This window comes from Thamnophis sirtalis, unplaced genomic scaffold, assembly GCF_051295495.1.
Source record: "Thamnophis sirtalis isolate CommonGarterSnake01/CBP01778 unplaced genomic scaffold, rThaSir2_p1.2 scaffold_9, whole genome shotgun sequence".
In the NCBI taxonomy this organism is placed as follows: Eukaryota; Metazoa; Chordata; class Lepidosauria; order Squamata; family Natricidae; genus Thamnophis; species Thamnophis sirtalis.
This window is the reverse complement of record NW_028261389.1, coordinates 18,038,432-18,053,496: the sequence shown is the minus strand read 5'-3', so window position 1 is coordinate 18,053,496 and position 15,065 is coordinate 18,038,432. Positions and strand designations below refer to the sequence as shown.

Below are 15,065 nucleotides of genomic sequence, written 5' to 3'. Positions count from 1 at the left end.
CTAGAAGTTTTTAAGAAGAGATTGGACAACCATTTGTCTGAAATTGATATAGGGTTTCCTGCCTGAACACAGGGTTGGACTAGTAGACCTCTAAGATCCCTTCCAACTCTGTTCTGTTACCTCTTAATTCATTTACTCATAGAGTGTTATAATGGTGAGAAGTTGGAGGAGGGTGTGCTACCAAGCCCCCTTGTATTCCTTGAAGAAAAGCAGGTTGTGAATCTTTTAAAGAAATATAAGATTTTCTTAGTATAAGCCAATGTCACAATTGTGATAAGTAGCAACTTGTGTAGGACTTCTATAACCCTAATCCTTTTGTTAAAAAAAATGTCATTTACTATGTTTCCTTAAAGGTTGTCAGAAATTGTTGTTTTTAAATATAAAATCAGTAACATTTTATTGTCTTAAGGTATCTAGGTCAACAATGGAGGACCTTTTTTTGCTCACGTGCCATAAGTGGGGGGAGCGCAGGGGGGTTGTGTGCAGGAGTGCTGCACCCATAATGCAATGCATGACACACCCCAGTGCGCATGCGCGCATGAGAGCCCCCCCCCCATTTTTTGCATGCTTTTATCGCCCTCCTGAGGCTCCAGAGGCCTGGGGAGAGCGAAAATAGCCTCCCCCGCCCCTCTTGAGGCTTCAGAGACCTTCAGGAGACTTCCCTGAAGCCTCCAGAGGGCTTAAACCAACCCTACGAGCAAACCGGAAATGACTTCCGGTTTGCTCATAGGATAGTTTTTAGTCCTCCAGAGGCTTCAGGGAAGCCTCCTAAAGGTCCCTGAAGCCTCCAGAGGGCTTAAACCGACCCTACGAGCAAACCAGAAGTCCGTTCCCAAACTTCCGGTTTGCCCATAGGACCGTTTTTTTGCGCTCGAGGCTTCAAGGAAGCTCCTGAAGCCTCCGGAGGGTCTCCGGGAAGGGGAGCCTCTTTTTGCCCTCCCTAGGCTCCTATAAAGCCTCTGGAGCCTGAGGAGGGCGAAAAATGGCTTTAAAAAAGGCTGAACTGCTGACAGGGCAACGCCTCATGCGTGCCATAGGTTTGCCATCCCGGATCTAGGTTATTTAGACCTCATTAGGAAAAATAGATACCAAGACAATGTCAGATAAAGGAAAACTGAGCCTGGGGCAGGAATGTAATCTTGAGTAAAGGTCTCAGATATGATCCTGAGTTCCCACAAAGAGAAAGGGAGGGAGGGGGGAGCGCATTGCCACTTGCAAGTTTCTGCTACTCAGTGGCTAAGACTCTGAGGTTGTCAATCAGAAAGTTTGATGGTTCGAATCCCTAGCGCTGCGTAACAGAGTGAGCTCCTGTTACTTGTCCCAGCTTCTGCCAACCTAGCAGTTCGAAAGCACATAAAAAATGCAGGTAGAAAAATAGGAACAAACTTTGGTGGGAAGGTAACAGCGTTCCGTGTGCCTTCAGCGTTTAGTCATGTCGGCCACATGACCACGGAGACGTCTTCAGACAGCGCTGGCTCTTTGGCTTTGAAACGGAGAAGAGCACCGCTCCCTAGAGTCAGGAACGACTAGCACATATGTGCGAGGGGAAACTTTACCTTTTATGCATTTCAGCCTGTCCCTAGATTTTCATAAAACAGAATAAATGACTTCAATTGATTCCCTAAATGCATTGCAAAATTCTCCTATGGCTTCTTGGCATCCAGTCTTAAATCATGTTTCTAACTACTTAGATGTAACCTGGCAGCCAGGATTTGTTGTTATTGTTGTTGTTGTTGTTTAACCTAAATGCACTTTACATCTTATGCAGACAATATAATGTACCTGATACAACTTGGTGATGCTTTCTCTACAGGGATCATTTGCTCGCCCAGTGGATTCCGTTATTGGCAGAGTGCCCCCCGCTTAGCCGGATGTATGAAGAAAACGCTCTTCTGCGCGATCGCATGATGGTGAACTCCCTCATCCGAGTCTTACAGGCACTGCAGGACTTCAACATTGTCTTGGAAGGGTCAATTATCAAGGGGGTGGATGTGTAACCCTGCAGGCAACTTGTGCCTCTCCCTCTCACACTTCTCTCCTTCCCTTGGCAAATGAAATGGGGGAGAGAGCAGAAATCTGTAAAAATGCAATTGTTGGTGATCATATCCCGCTCTGTGTTTAGATCGGCTGGTTGGGAAATGGGTGTGAGACAAGACTTGAACAAGCATGGTCTTCTTACTGATCTGCCCCAAACACTGCAAAGGAGCTCAGTTGTAGTATCCTAGTTTTCAAACGAGAGGTTTTGTACAAAAGAGTATTTTCATGTGTTGATTGTGTGTAAATAGGCTATCTTCCTTTAGAAATGCTAATTTTTTTCTTAGAATTGGTGTTCTAGGGCCAGGGGTGGGGGGGAAGATAGCTTAAAACAACTTTGTAGGGGAAGGGAGGAAGCATTATTGGTGCATTAGGTTGGGGGGGGGGACAGTTCATGTTGTAAATATTGTACAAATGTAGTAGGGGTGGGAGGAAGCTGTGTTGCAAAGGTAGCCACTGCTGAACCTCTTGCGTGAGACTAAAGGGTTTGCGGCTTCCCCGTAATATGTTGATCTCTTGTTATGCCATTTATTGTAGATTCAAACTTTTTTGTGTGTCCCCTGAATCATCTCCAAGTCGTAGAGATTCTGCATCTTCCTGATGGACCTTGTCAATCAGCTCAAGGAGTCGTTTTTTTTTAAACCCTGAGCAATACTTGTACCACGATCGGGAAGATGTTTTAGAAATTTTTGCCACTGGAGATGATAACAACGGACGAAAAACAGTATTATAATTGTGATTGTTAATTATATTTCCAATTTCCTCCTCTCCCCCCCCCCCCTTCCTCATGTTGGGCTAATCATGCTTCTGCCACATTACTTTCTTAAAAGAGGAGAAAGAAAACTTGGAAGAAAATGTGATGCTTTGCCACCAGCAATTTAGGTAGAGTTCCTTCAGATAATTTTGGATAAAGACTGCAATAAGCTGTGCTTCATTTTAAACTCAGTTTGTTGTATAAGTTTGAATTAGCCTCGCAGGTGTGCAAAACAGGTTTATCTTACCTGGTTTATTTATTTTGCTGTTCTTGCACTGTGCTGATTGATTAGATTTGGATAAAAAATAAACCAGGAATAAGCCAGGAAAAACCATACCACGCAGCCTATTACTGTTCCAAACCACAATAAGAGAGTAATAATAATGTCCTAAATTAACTACCATTTAGCCCCCAACTCCACTTGCATGTCATGACAACCCAAAACCAAATCATAATGCCTTTAAGCAATGTGTGAATTCAGCCCATAAACCTGTGTCTATTCCCTGTCCTGTATTTAGAAACGTGGGCAGTTTGCACATTGCTTTACTATATTGGAGGATTTTCCTATTTGACGCCATGCTCACATTCTGCTCAGATTCCCTGCATGAACAAGAACCTTGCTGCAAAAATTGTAGCTAAGACCCCCACCCACATCTGGTTATTATGTAGAAATGGCTTTCCAAGCAGAAAAGACTTAAAGCTGATAGTTACATTATACCTGTGTGGTTTGGGAATTAGTTCCCCATTGCTCCTTAACACACCATTCAAAGATAAGGAACACAGTCACTGGGGAAGCAACGGTAGCACCGAAAATGGATTGAAATGTAATTTCTCCCGTGCAATCCACAGGTTATCCCAGCAGGCATATTTATATAAGTGCATACAATTCATCGCAAGGGGATTTGGGAATGTGAAACTGGATTTTGAAGGCCAACAACTTCAAATCCATTGGGGGGAGATAAAAAAATACCTCACATAACTTCTGTGGGAAGAAAGCAAGATTCCAATTATTCCTTCCTATGAACTTTATCCCAGTGATCATAAACTACATCTTCAAATACCACAAGGAACCCCAGGTAGATCCCTGTGTAATATTGATGCCGAGCAGGTATGTCAATGAACATAGCATGATTCTTTCTATATTTGTCCAATGAGCGAAGATGCAATCCTAATTAAAGCTGATAAGGGTATTATGTCATTTTTCCTTACTGGATGTGCTATTCAAAATTAAACTATTCAAAATTACTATTCAAAATTAAACTTTTGAAATTTCAGTTCTTGGTTTTAACCTTCCCATAAGCAGAGAACTATTTGTAATTTCGCATCCAGTCCCTCACCTTACCCCCGAAGAGACAAGACTTCGGACTGCGATTCTATTTAATCTCCATTTCAGCTTTTTATATTTCTGGACCTTTTCTTTGTTTAATGCCTCAAAGACAGGGGTCCATATCCAGGTGGAGAAAAAGATCCAGATGGAGAAAAGGAAGAAATAAGCGATAATGTGTTTTGTTTTTCTGCATGTTACAAAACTGCCCCAAAGCTTGTTTTCAATAATATGGCATTCTAAAAGAAAAGGCTAATGCTACTTGGGTGACTCCATTCATTCCAGATGAACCAGGGGTGAGGTGGATTGCTGAACATATTTCTGCCCCATTTTTTGCATCCATGGGTTGTTTGTAAATCCTTTTCTGCCGACAGGATGTGAACAATGTTAAATGCGTTATGCTCAAAAGTCACAGGTCTCCAACATCGTCCCTCGTATGTCGTGGTCAGTATCTTCCCTGACAATGTCATTTTCTGTTTCACAGCCTATGAATGGCGTGCAAGGAACATTATGTACAGTATATTCTTGTTAGGCAATAAAGTACTGTATAACTATGTAGTATTATTACAGCCTTGAGGTATTTTTGAAGCATGGGATTGAGCTCTAATAGCCTAGTCTGTTTGATGACTTCAGGAGTGCAGTTTTTGGTGACTTCTTACCTATAGCGTGCAATTTTTCCCCTCCTTTAAACAGGCAGCACTGATCACTTGGGCCCAAGTGATTTGGTCTGTCAAACATTCAGAAATCATGAAGATGTAGTTCTCAAAATAGCGAGGGTCATGCTTTCTAAAGTTTAATGCATCCTATTCATATCAGTGTTAACTGGTTATTCATTTTTTAGAAGCTGAATATTTAAAATGACCAAAGCTTTCTGTTAATTTACAAAGTAAAAGGAAGAACACTATGTTTTTTCTATTATTGCTATGCTAGCATAGTTTAAGAAAAAAACCCAGAGAAAACGGACTATAATTGAGAAGTGGATTAATATGTAACCATAATGAAATTGTTTTAAATTGCAAACTTTGCCACTGCAACATGTTTGCTCAAAAGTTAGGTTTCACTGTGTTAAATGAGACTTACCTCTGAGTGAAGAATTTTGGGTTTGTGCTGTTAATTGCCTCTTCTGGATATGTTTTAAAAATATGCTTGTGGTTATTTCATTGATATACACCCTCCTCTCCAAGCAACAGTGTCTATCACATAAGGAAATGTTGTGTGTTAAACTTGAAATGTACAAAATACCTGGTGTAGTTTACTAAATATTTCCTTTCCCCCAACCATTGTTTCTTCGGAATATGTTGCTATTTTATCTTTCACATTAGCAGATTAATCAGGATTGGATAATATTCAGGAAATGAATATTGGTTGAAAAGTATTGTTATCTCAAGCACTTTAGCATACATATCACAGACTGAAGCGGGTTTGTTTTCCTCCAGTTTGGATTAAAACGAAATGCAGCTTTTCATGCAATGGTCTTTACAAATAAAACTGTGAGAATAGCAAAGTGTGTCCTGTGCGATTTGTTACCCTAAAAAGAAACCAGAAAAATAATCGACATATTTGCTGGGAATTCTGAAATATTTATATCAACTTATACATAAGATTTATAAACCACCTTGGCAATGCACAAGATCAAGCCCGGTAAAAAATACACCCTAATATGTAAACATCTGGTGAGATTAGAGAAAGACTGTCTAGAAAACCTGTTTTGGATTATTTGCTGTTGATCTGATGAAGAGGTATTAAAAGTCATGCAACATATGTACAATTCATTTGAACAGCCAATACAGTGATAATACAGGAATTACTGATGACATGTTAACTTTGGAAGAATTAAATAATGGATAGCAAAGTTATTAAAAGCTTGAAATGTACTGCAGGAAATCAGAATGTTTAAAACCCTTAGCTTCAATCTTTCTAATGAAAGACTTTAACATAGCTAGTTTCCACATTATATTAAGCTGTTTTTAACTGGTTTCTTAAAACTAACCCCACAGGGCTTCAGCAGACATAAAATGGATGGATTTGCAACTCGTGATCGGCCACAACCCAACATATTATTTATGAACCAAGCCATTTTTGTGTTAATCTAGTTTTACCATTTGCCATTTATATTACAATGTCTGAAGGCTGTTTTCTGCTTTCATTTTTCCAAATTTATCCTGTTGCCAAGTTTTAGTTGCTGATGGCTTGCTTGCCCATTTGTATCCATTTGCCCATAAACACAGAAAAGCTTTGAATGAGCTCATATTTCAAAGCTGACATGTGACTGATGGGTGTTTTGTAGAGATGATGCTCTCATAAAATAGGTAAGGTGATATTCTGCAGGAATGACTGGTCAAATGCTTAGAAGACATCTGCCATTATATGATGAGACAATGCAGAGCAAGCACATCGTCAGGATTATATTCAGTTATATTTTAAACCTAACTTTAATATTACTCTCACAATTAAGTTAGCTTCCTTTTTGGGAGAATCTAATTTATTTTCCCAATTTAGCCAATTTACTTCTCGAATTCCCAGGTGGCATTCAAGTTCTAAAGGTAAAGGTTCCCCTTGCATAGATGTGCTATCATTCCCGACTCTGGGGGGTGGGTGACTGCTCATCTCCATTTCAAAGCTGAAGAACCAGCGCTGTCCGCAGATGTCTGGTCATGTGGCTGGCATGACTAAATGCCAAAGGCACAGAGCGCTGTTACCTTCCCATCAAAGGTGGTTCCTATTTTTTCTACATGCATTTTTTACGTGCTTTCGAACTGCTAGGTTGGGGGAAGCTGGGACAAGAAACAGGAGCTCACTCCGTTACGCAGCGCTAGCGATTTGAACCGCTGAACTGCCCGCCTTTCTGATCCACAAGCTCAGCTTCTTAGCCACCGCGTTCCACTTATTCAAGTTCTAACCAGGCGCAAATTTTGCTTTGTTTCAAAGATTAGTCTACCTTGGTCAAATGCTAAAATCCTGCATGCACACACAGTCTCTAAAACAGTTGGAAACAAGCTTTTTGCAGAATTTAAGTCGTACCCATTTCATACAGTAAGCCCAATCAGTTCCCCAGAATTGATTCAGTGCCTCCCAAGTTGTATGCATGTTTTAAGAAGTCATCCACCTCCTTAAAATCCTCTTGACCCCAAAGCTTTCACTCTGAAAGGAATCCAGAATTTGATCCACCCATTACAATGATACAAAGAAGCAAACTTAGTATTATGTTTTAGCCTGTGCATTTAACCATGTGTTAAGTAAACCATAGCTTAATGCTTTTATATATCATTTTTGTTAAAATTTAAGATACAAACTAATGTAAAGAAAGAAAGCAAAAAGTAGAAGGGAAACAAAGATGAAAGATAAAGAAGATACAAAAAGTGGCTTCTGATATTCCGCACAGCAGTTATAAGTACTGTATTTTTCGAAGTATAAAACGCACCTTTTTCCCTTAAAAAAAAAAGGCTGAAAATCTGGGTGCGTCTTATACACTGAATACAGCATTCTTGGCCTCCTGAAACCCCACCCCTTCACCACAATGGCCGTGCAGAGCCTCTAGAAAGCTTTCAGAGTGCTCCCGGAGACTGGGGAGGGCAGAAATGAGCGAAAAAAGGAAACTGAGGTGGCGCAGTGGTTAAATGCAGCACTGCAGGCTACTTCAGCTGACTGCAGTTCTGCAGTTCGGCTGTTCAAATCTCACCGGTTCAGGGTTGACTCAGCCTTCCATCCTTCCGAGGTGGGTAAAATGAGGACCTGGATTGTTGTTGGGGGCAATATGCTGACTCTGTAAACCGCTTAGAGAGGGCTGAAAGCCCTATGAAGCGGTATATAAGTCTAACTGCTATTGCTATTGCTATTGCTATTGCTCATTTCCCCCCCCCAGCCCCCAGGAGCACTCTATAAGCCTCCTAAAGGCTATGCATGCCCTTCTTTTGACAAAAACAGGCATGTTTTCTCAAAAAAATGGGCCGTTTTTGCTCATTTTTGCCCTCACCCCCCAGGAGCACTCTACAAGCTTCCTAAAGGCTATTCATGCCTTTAAATAAAACAGGCCCTTTTCACGAAAAACTGGCCGTTTTTGGGAGGTCTGCAGAGTGCAAAACTTTTTTTTTAATTTGCCTCTTCAAAACCTTGATGCGTCTTATACTCCGGTGCGTCTTATACTCCGAAAAATACAGTAAATATATATTCTTTCTATAATCTATCATCAAAACCATAAATTAGAAGTTCATTTTTATGCAAAAGCTCCCTAAGAGTTCCAGCAAACATGTATTTTCTCTAATCAAAGAATTCAATTTGCCAAACTATCAACTTCACCAATCTTCCTCCATAAAGGATACTGTCAATTTTTTCCATGCCAATAAGTTTTCCGTGCATATAGTAATATTGCCATCATAATCATGTTGAAACAATTTCCTTTGTGGGGGGTGTTGGTAACTGCTTATCCTTTAAAACAAACTGACTTATTCTATGAGTGAATACAGACTGCATGAAATCTTTGATTACAATTTTGCACACTTGAAACAAAAATCAAATAAAGGTTGCTATCATGATCAATCACACCTTGGTTACTACCTAGTGGCATTACTGCAACAAACTCTATGTAAGGCTGGTCTTGAAAGATACTCAGAAGTTTGCACTGATCCAGAATGCAGTGGCACTTGGAATTCTAGACACACTCAGGTTCACACCGCTGTTCCAGAAGCTCTACTGGCTTCTCAGTGCCATTCAAGATTATCCCCTTTAAGAGTCCATGATGTACAAGAATCCCAGACCAGGTTACTTGCAGGAGCATCCAATTTTGAGGATCTCTGGCCATCCCCATCAGATATGACTGGAAGGACCCACTCCAAATCACCTCTATCAAAGAGAGTCATTTTGCAAGATGTGGGAATTCCCTATTGTGGCACTCCACATCCAGAAGGCCCCAACCTTCTTAGACTTCAGAAGATCTGTCTCTTTCTGAGGCATTAGGGCTGGGATCAGTGATGGGATTCAAAATTTTTTTACTAACGGTTCTGTGGGCGTGGTTTGGTGGGTGTGGCAGGGGGAAGGATATTGTAAAATCTCCACTCCCTCCCAATCAGCTGGGACACATGGCGGCAGAGAATACTGTATTTTTCGGAGTATAAGATGCACCTTTTCCCTCAAAAAAGAGGGTGAAATTCTGGGTGTGTCTTATACACTGAATATAGCATTTTTGGCCTACTGAAACCCCTCCTCCTTCACAAAAATGGATGTGCAGGTGATTTTGGAGGCTTGTAAAGTGCTCCTGAGGGTTTGGGAAGGCAAAAAAAGAGAGCAAAAACCAGGCCATTTCCCCCCCTCCACCCAGCAGCACTCTACAAGTCTCCCAAACCTTCTTTTGTTAAAAGTTGCCCATTTTTTGCTCATTTTGCCCCCCCCCCCAGGAGCACCTTACAAGCTTCCCAAAGCTCTGCATGCCCCCCCCCCTCTTTTTTCTTTTTGCAAAAAACAAGGCATGCAGAGGGTCTGGGAGGCCTGCAGAATGCCAAAACTTTTTTTTAAAATTTACCTATTCAAAAAAAAGGTGAGTCTTATACTCTGGTGAGTCTTATAGTCCGAAAAATACAGTAGATGGGGATGGGGCCAGTCAGAGGTAGTATTTACCGGTTCTCCGAACTACTCAAAATTTCCACTACAGGTTATCCAGAACTGGTCTGAACCTGTTGAATACCACCTCTGGCTGGGTTGTTAAGAGAAGCCCAAAGTACATGTGTTTTGTGCTGTGCAATATTATGCAGTGCCTTGGTTTTTGTTTTAGGATTGTTACTTTGGTTTGTTCTAGTTTTAATATATTTCTTTTGGTTGATAGTTATTTATGCAAAGAGGGTCAATCATATAATATTTCTAAATAATATAAAAATGCACTAATGTTAATACTTGTTCACTACAGACCCAAACATGTATAGCATTTTAAAAACATAAATGCCTATTCAGACAAAAAGGCACATTTGATTTTTATCTCACCTTTATTATTTTATAAATTTACCTTAAGGCAGCCAACTTATCCAATTGTCCTTCCTCCTCCTATTTTCCCCACAACAACCTTGTGAGGTAGGTTGAGCCTGAAAGAGTACGACTGGCCCAAAGTCAACCAGCTGACTTTCATGCCTAAGGCAGAATTAGAACTCAAAGTCTCCTGGTTTCTAGGCCACCACCTTCACTACTACACCAAACTGGCTCTTAAATTCAACAGAAAACACAGAGAATCTTACAGCTTACACTTACATGCTACTTTATTGTTATCAAGCTTTACACAAGCACATAAAACACTGTTTTAATGCTGTATAGCTTTTTAAAGCACATTTCCATGGCCGTGTTGAAAGTTTTACTAATGTGGTGCCTCTGTGAACAGTACAGCATCTCAGTTGATTTTGTTTTAAATGAAGAGTTCCAGTCCAATGCCTCCAACACAAACTCAGCTTGGAAGGAGATGTATCTTTTAATAATATAGGTTCTCCACTTATGCAAATAATATTGTTTATAATTTGACGCGGATGTAAAAAAAACAAACCTGAGAAAGGCATCAGCTGTCCTTTTCTACATGTAGAAAGTAGGTGTTTCAGGGTGGCTGTGTGGTCCTCTGCCAAAATATAGCTATGGTATATTTATTATCCAGGCTTACAGTACAATTTCCTTAGTCACTCAAGATGCTACTGCAATTGTGGATTGTAAACAAGAAAATTGCACATTAAAGGAAATACAATAACGAGAAGCATATGTGAAAATAAAGCTGTAACTGAATGCTTACCTAATCAGATGTGGCCTCTAGTTGCTTTGGCAAACCTGAAAGTCAGAAGACAAAACACTTAACAGTTAAAACAGAGCAATTTGTTCTGCATAGCGACATTGCCAGAATTGGGAATTAGTGGGTTTGAAAGATAAGCTTGTCACATTTGCAATTCTCTCAAGTATATCAAGGCTTGACTTAAAATCAATGAACTTTTAAAATGCGTCCAAGTCAAAGAAGTTGATGCATCCTTCCTGAATCAGCTGTGTATCAACTGCATAAATTGCTATTAACAAACTTGCAGCTCCATTAAGTTACTTAGACCTTAATTCCATTTCCTTCTTTATTTGAATGTATTTTACTTAAAGATAAAAGCCTCTCTCCTGCTTTGTGTTTTGAAAGGTACCAAATTGTTTCTGGAAATTGATGCCATATTGCAGCAGTAGGCAGAAAAATGAAATGTAAAAGTCCAGTTTGCTACAGTGGTGGGTTCTGGATCCCGTTGCAACCAGTACGGTTGTAACGGGGCCCGGCATTTACCACATGAACGTGCACAGCGCATGCACAGACATGTTGACTTACCTCTTGCGATGCCTCCGAGACGCTCCAGCTGCTCGGCAGAGCGTTGCGCAGGCGCCATGCGCTCTGTATGTGGAAGCACCGAAGAGCTCAAATACAGGTAAAGAGGTTGAGCGGGCGGGCCCTCCGGAGCACCATACTGGAACGGTACCCAGTGCTCCAGGCAGGCACCGGTACACCTGTACTGGGACGTACCGCCTGCAACCCACCACTGGTTTGCTAATGTACATTTAAATTAAACTAATACCAATGGAACTAAGAACTAGTAGGTTAGTAGGCCAGTGGAACTAGGAAAAAATTCTTAATCATACCGGTAATATCAAAAAGAAGTTACTAGAAAAGTCTCATTGTCACTTGTAATTGGCAGCCATTTAGAAAGGATTTAATTTAACATTCTGTTAGGAAGAATGCATAGGTCAGCGATGGCGAACCTTTTTTGGCTCATGTGCCATAAATGGGGGGAGCGCAGGGGGGGTCATGCATGGGCGTGCCGCACCCATAATGCAACCTGTGATACCCCCAGTGCGCATGCGTGCATGAGGGTTCCACCACAAATCCGCGAAGCCCTTATTCTCGGAGACATAAGCGCGAAGACTAATTCGCGCCGTTCTAAGCGCTAAGGAAAAATGCGACCCTACCGCGATGACATAATCGCGGAGGGCAAATTCGCGCATTCCCAAGCACTCAGTACCCTAAACCTAACGCTAAACCTAACCCTAAACTTAACGCTAAACCTAACGCTAAACCTAATGTTAAACCTAACGCTAAACCTAAACCTAAACCTAACCCTAAAACAAACCCCTAAACCTAATCCTAACCCTTACCTTAATTGAAGTCGGCTTTCTGCCGCGGCGCCATTTTAAAGCGCCCTTCTGTTGCCGCGCTGTTGTCGCGGCGGTGATGACACGCGGTGATGTCGCGGCTTTAGCGCTGCGATTTTATCACCGCGATTTTGACGAGTGCGTTTTGTCGTGCCACGCGCATGAAGCACTCCCCCCCATTTTTGCATGCTTTTTTCATTCTCCCCAGGCTCCAGAGGCTTTATAGGAGCCTGAGGAGGGCGAAAATAGCCTCCCCCGCCCCCCCCCCCGGAGGCCTTACGGAGGCTTCAGGAAACCTCCTGAAGGTCCCCGAAGCCTCCGGAGGGCTTAAACCGACCCTACAAGCAAGGGTCCGTTCCCGAAACTCCGGTTTGCCCATAGGGCCGGTTTTTACACTCTGGAGGCTTCAGGGACCTTCAGGAGGCTTCCGTGAAGCCTCTGGAAGGCCTCCGGGGGGGCGGGGGGAGGCTGTTTTCATCCTCCCCAGGCTCCTATAAAGCCTCTGGCTTTAAAAAAGGCTGAACTCAGCTGGCCAGTGTGCGCATGCCTCACGTGCCCTGACAAATGGCTCCGTGTGCCACCTGTGGCACGCATGCCATAGGTTCACCATCCTGGGCATAGGCAATAGGAAGTCAGTGATGATCACTGCTAGACAGAGCTGTGTTCACTCAACAACTAAATCATGGTTTGTGTCAGTGGTGAAATTCATTTTTTTTTTACTACCGGTTCTTCGTGGCACGACAAAACCGCGCTCCACTAAAGCGCGCCCGATTAAACCGCGTCGCTGACGTCATCAGCAGGGCGACAACAGCGACTGCGGAGAAAAAAGGGTGCTTTAAATAGCGCTTTGAAAGCAAGCCGATTCAAGTTAAGGTAAGGGTTAGGTTTAGGTTTAGGTTAAGGGTTAGGGTTAGGTTAAGGGTTAGGATTAGGTTTAGCGTTAGGTTAAGGGTTAGGTTTAGCGTTAGGTTTAGGGTTAGGTTTAGGGGGGTTAGGTTTAGGGGGTTAGGTTTAGGGGTTAATTTTAGCTTTAGCGTTTACAGCGTGCTTTTTTCTCCGCACTGTTGTCGCGCTGTGATGACGTCAGCTATGCGGTTTCGTCGAGCGCGCTTTAGTCGAACGCGGTTTTGTGGTGGAACCCCGGTTCTGTGTGTGTGGCTTGGTGGGCATGGCAGGGGAAGGATACTGCAAAATCTCCATTCCCTCCCCACTCTGGGGCCAGCCAGAGGTGTTATATACCGGTTCTCTGAACTACTCAAAACTTCTGCTGAATTTCACCCCTGGTTTGTGTGATCATGGTTTATGGAAAAACCAACAGTATTATTGGTGGGTTTATACCCCAGATGATTAATATATCATGCATTACCAAGAACAGTTCAGGGAATATGCTAAACCTATGCCAAACAAACTGCGTAGTTAGTATATTGTGCAAACTCAGTAATTAACTTAGTGGTTGAAAAATCTGTTTTGAGTGCCAAAGGTCCCAGATTCAACCTTTGAAAAAGTCACTAATGTGGAAACCCTTTTAAACTGTTAGGTGACTCAAACAACACACTGGATCATAAACACAGACTTCCATATTGTGCAAATGTAACTTAAAAACTAGATGGTCACACCCAATGATGATTTGATTTTGATTTCTCTTCGGTTCATTTACTTTCCATTTTGTTAACTGATCAAAATAAACTATTTAACAGAATAACAAGATTTGGAAGGGACCCTAGGAGGTCTTCTAGTCAATCCCTTGCTCAAGCAGGAGAACCTATACCAGTGTTTCTCAACCTTGGCAACTTGAAGATGTCTGGACTTCACCTCCCAGAATTCCCCAGCCAGCATCCGCTGGCTGGGGAATTCTGGGAGTTGAAGTCCGGACATCTTCAAGTTGCCAAGGTTGAGAAACACTGACCTATACCATTTCAAACAAATGGTTATCTAATCTCTTCTTAAAAACTTCCGGTGTTGGAACATTCACAACTTCTATTTAGAGGCAAGTTGTACCACTGATTAATTGTCCTGTCAGAAAATTCCGTTTATTAACCCTTCTATTTCTCAAAGCCTTCTTAATTTCCAGCATTATTGTATTCTATGCTATTTTGCACAACTGCCTAAAACTTTTTGTACAGTATTGTATGTACATGTTTGTGTAACTAGATTTGCTTCCAACCAAGAGAGCAAGTCAAGTTCGTATTCGTTTAGCTTTTTCCATGCAACACTTGGACCTTTTTTCTCAACGCGTTTACAATTCAGGATTTAAAAAAGGGTCGCCCACCAAAACGTTACCTAGACCAGTGTTTTTCAACCTTGGCCACTTGAAGATGTCTGGACTTCAACTCCCAGAATTCCCCAGCCAGCGAATGCTGCCTGGGGAATTCTGGGAATTGAAGTCCAGACATCTTCATGTGGCCAAGGTTGAAAAACACTGACCTAGACGAGCATCCAAGGAGGAGCTTCGTCCTGCCTTGCCCGCTTTACAAGCCGCCGTTTCCCATGCTAGATCTTCCTCTGCAACAAATCAGGGCCGCATTCGCAAAACCTCCCAAAAGCAGCCGCCACCGATCGCCCACGCGACCTTGCCCCAACTCTACCCGCCAATTGCTCGAACGCTCCTCCTCCAGTCGTTACATTCGTCCCTGACGTCGCCTACGTCACAATGCCTAGACCCTCCCCTCCGCTTTGCTCTCCCAGGTTTTTCGCTCGGCCCTTTTCTCCCTTAAAAGGACAATGGTACGTTTATGCAAAATAGCTCGATTGAGAATTCAGCCCGTGGGAACGGCGCATGCGTATACCGACTTAAAAAAAAAAAAGTTAAACCAATGATTC

At 42.2% G+C, this 15,065-nt stretch overlaps 1 protein-coding gene across 5 annotated transcripts in view; it reads left to right on the top strand.

Annotated features, from left to right (window-relative positions):
* Positions 1–5,616, top strand: part of DENND5B (DENN domain containing 5B) — a 135,457-nt gene extending 129,841 nt beyond the window's left edge. For all 5 annotated transcript variants that reach the window (XM_087722967.1, XM_087722968.1, XM_087722971.1 and 2 more), the window contains one exon: positions 1,814–5,616. In XM_087722967.1, the coding sequence (XP_087579093.1) occupies positions 1,814–1,997 (184 nt within the window). In that variant the 3' untranslated portion in view covers positions 1,998–5,616. The remainder of the gene's footprint in view (positions 1–1,813) is intronic.
* Positions 5,617–15,065: the final 9,449 nt, after the last annotated feature.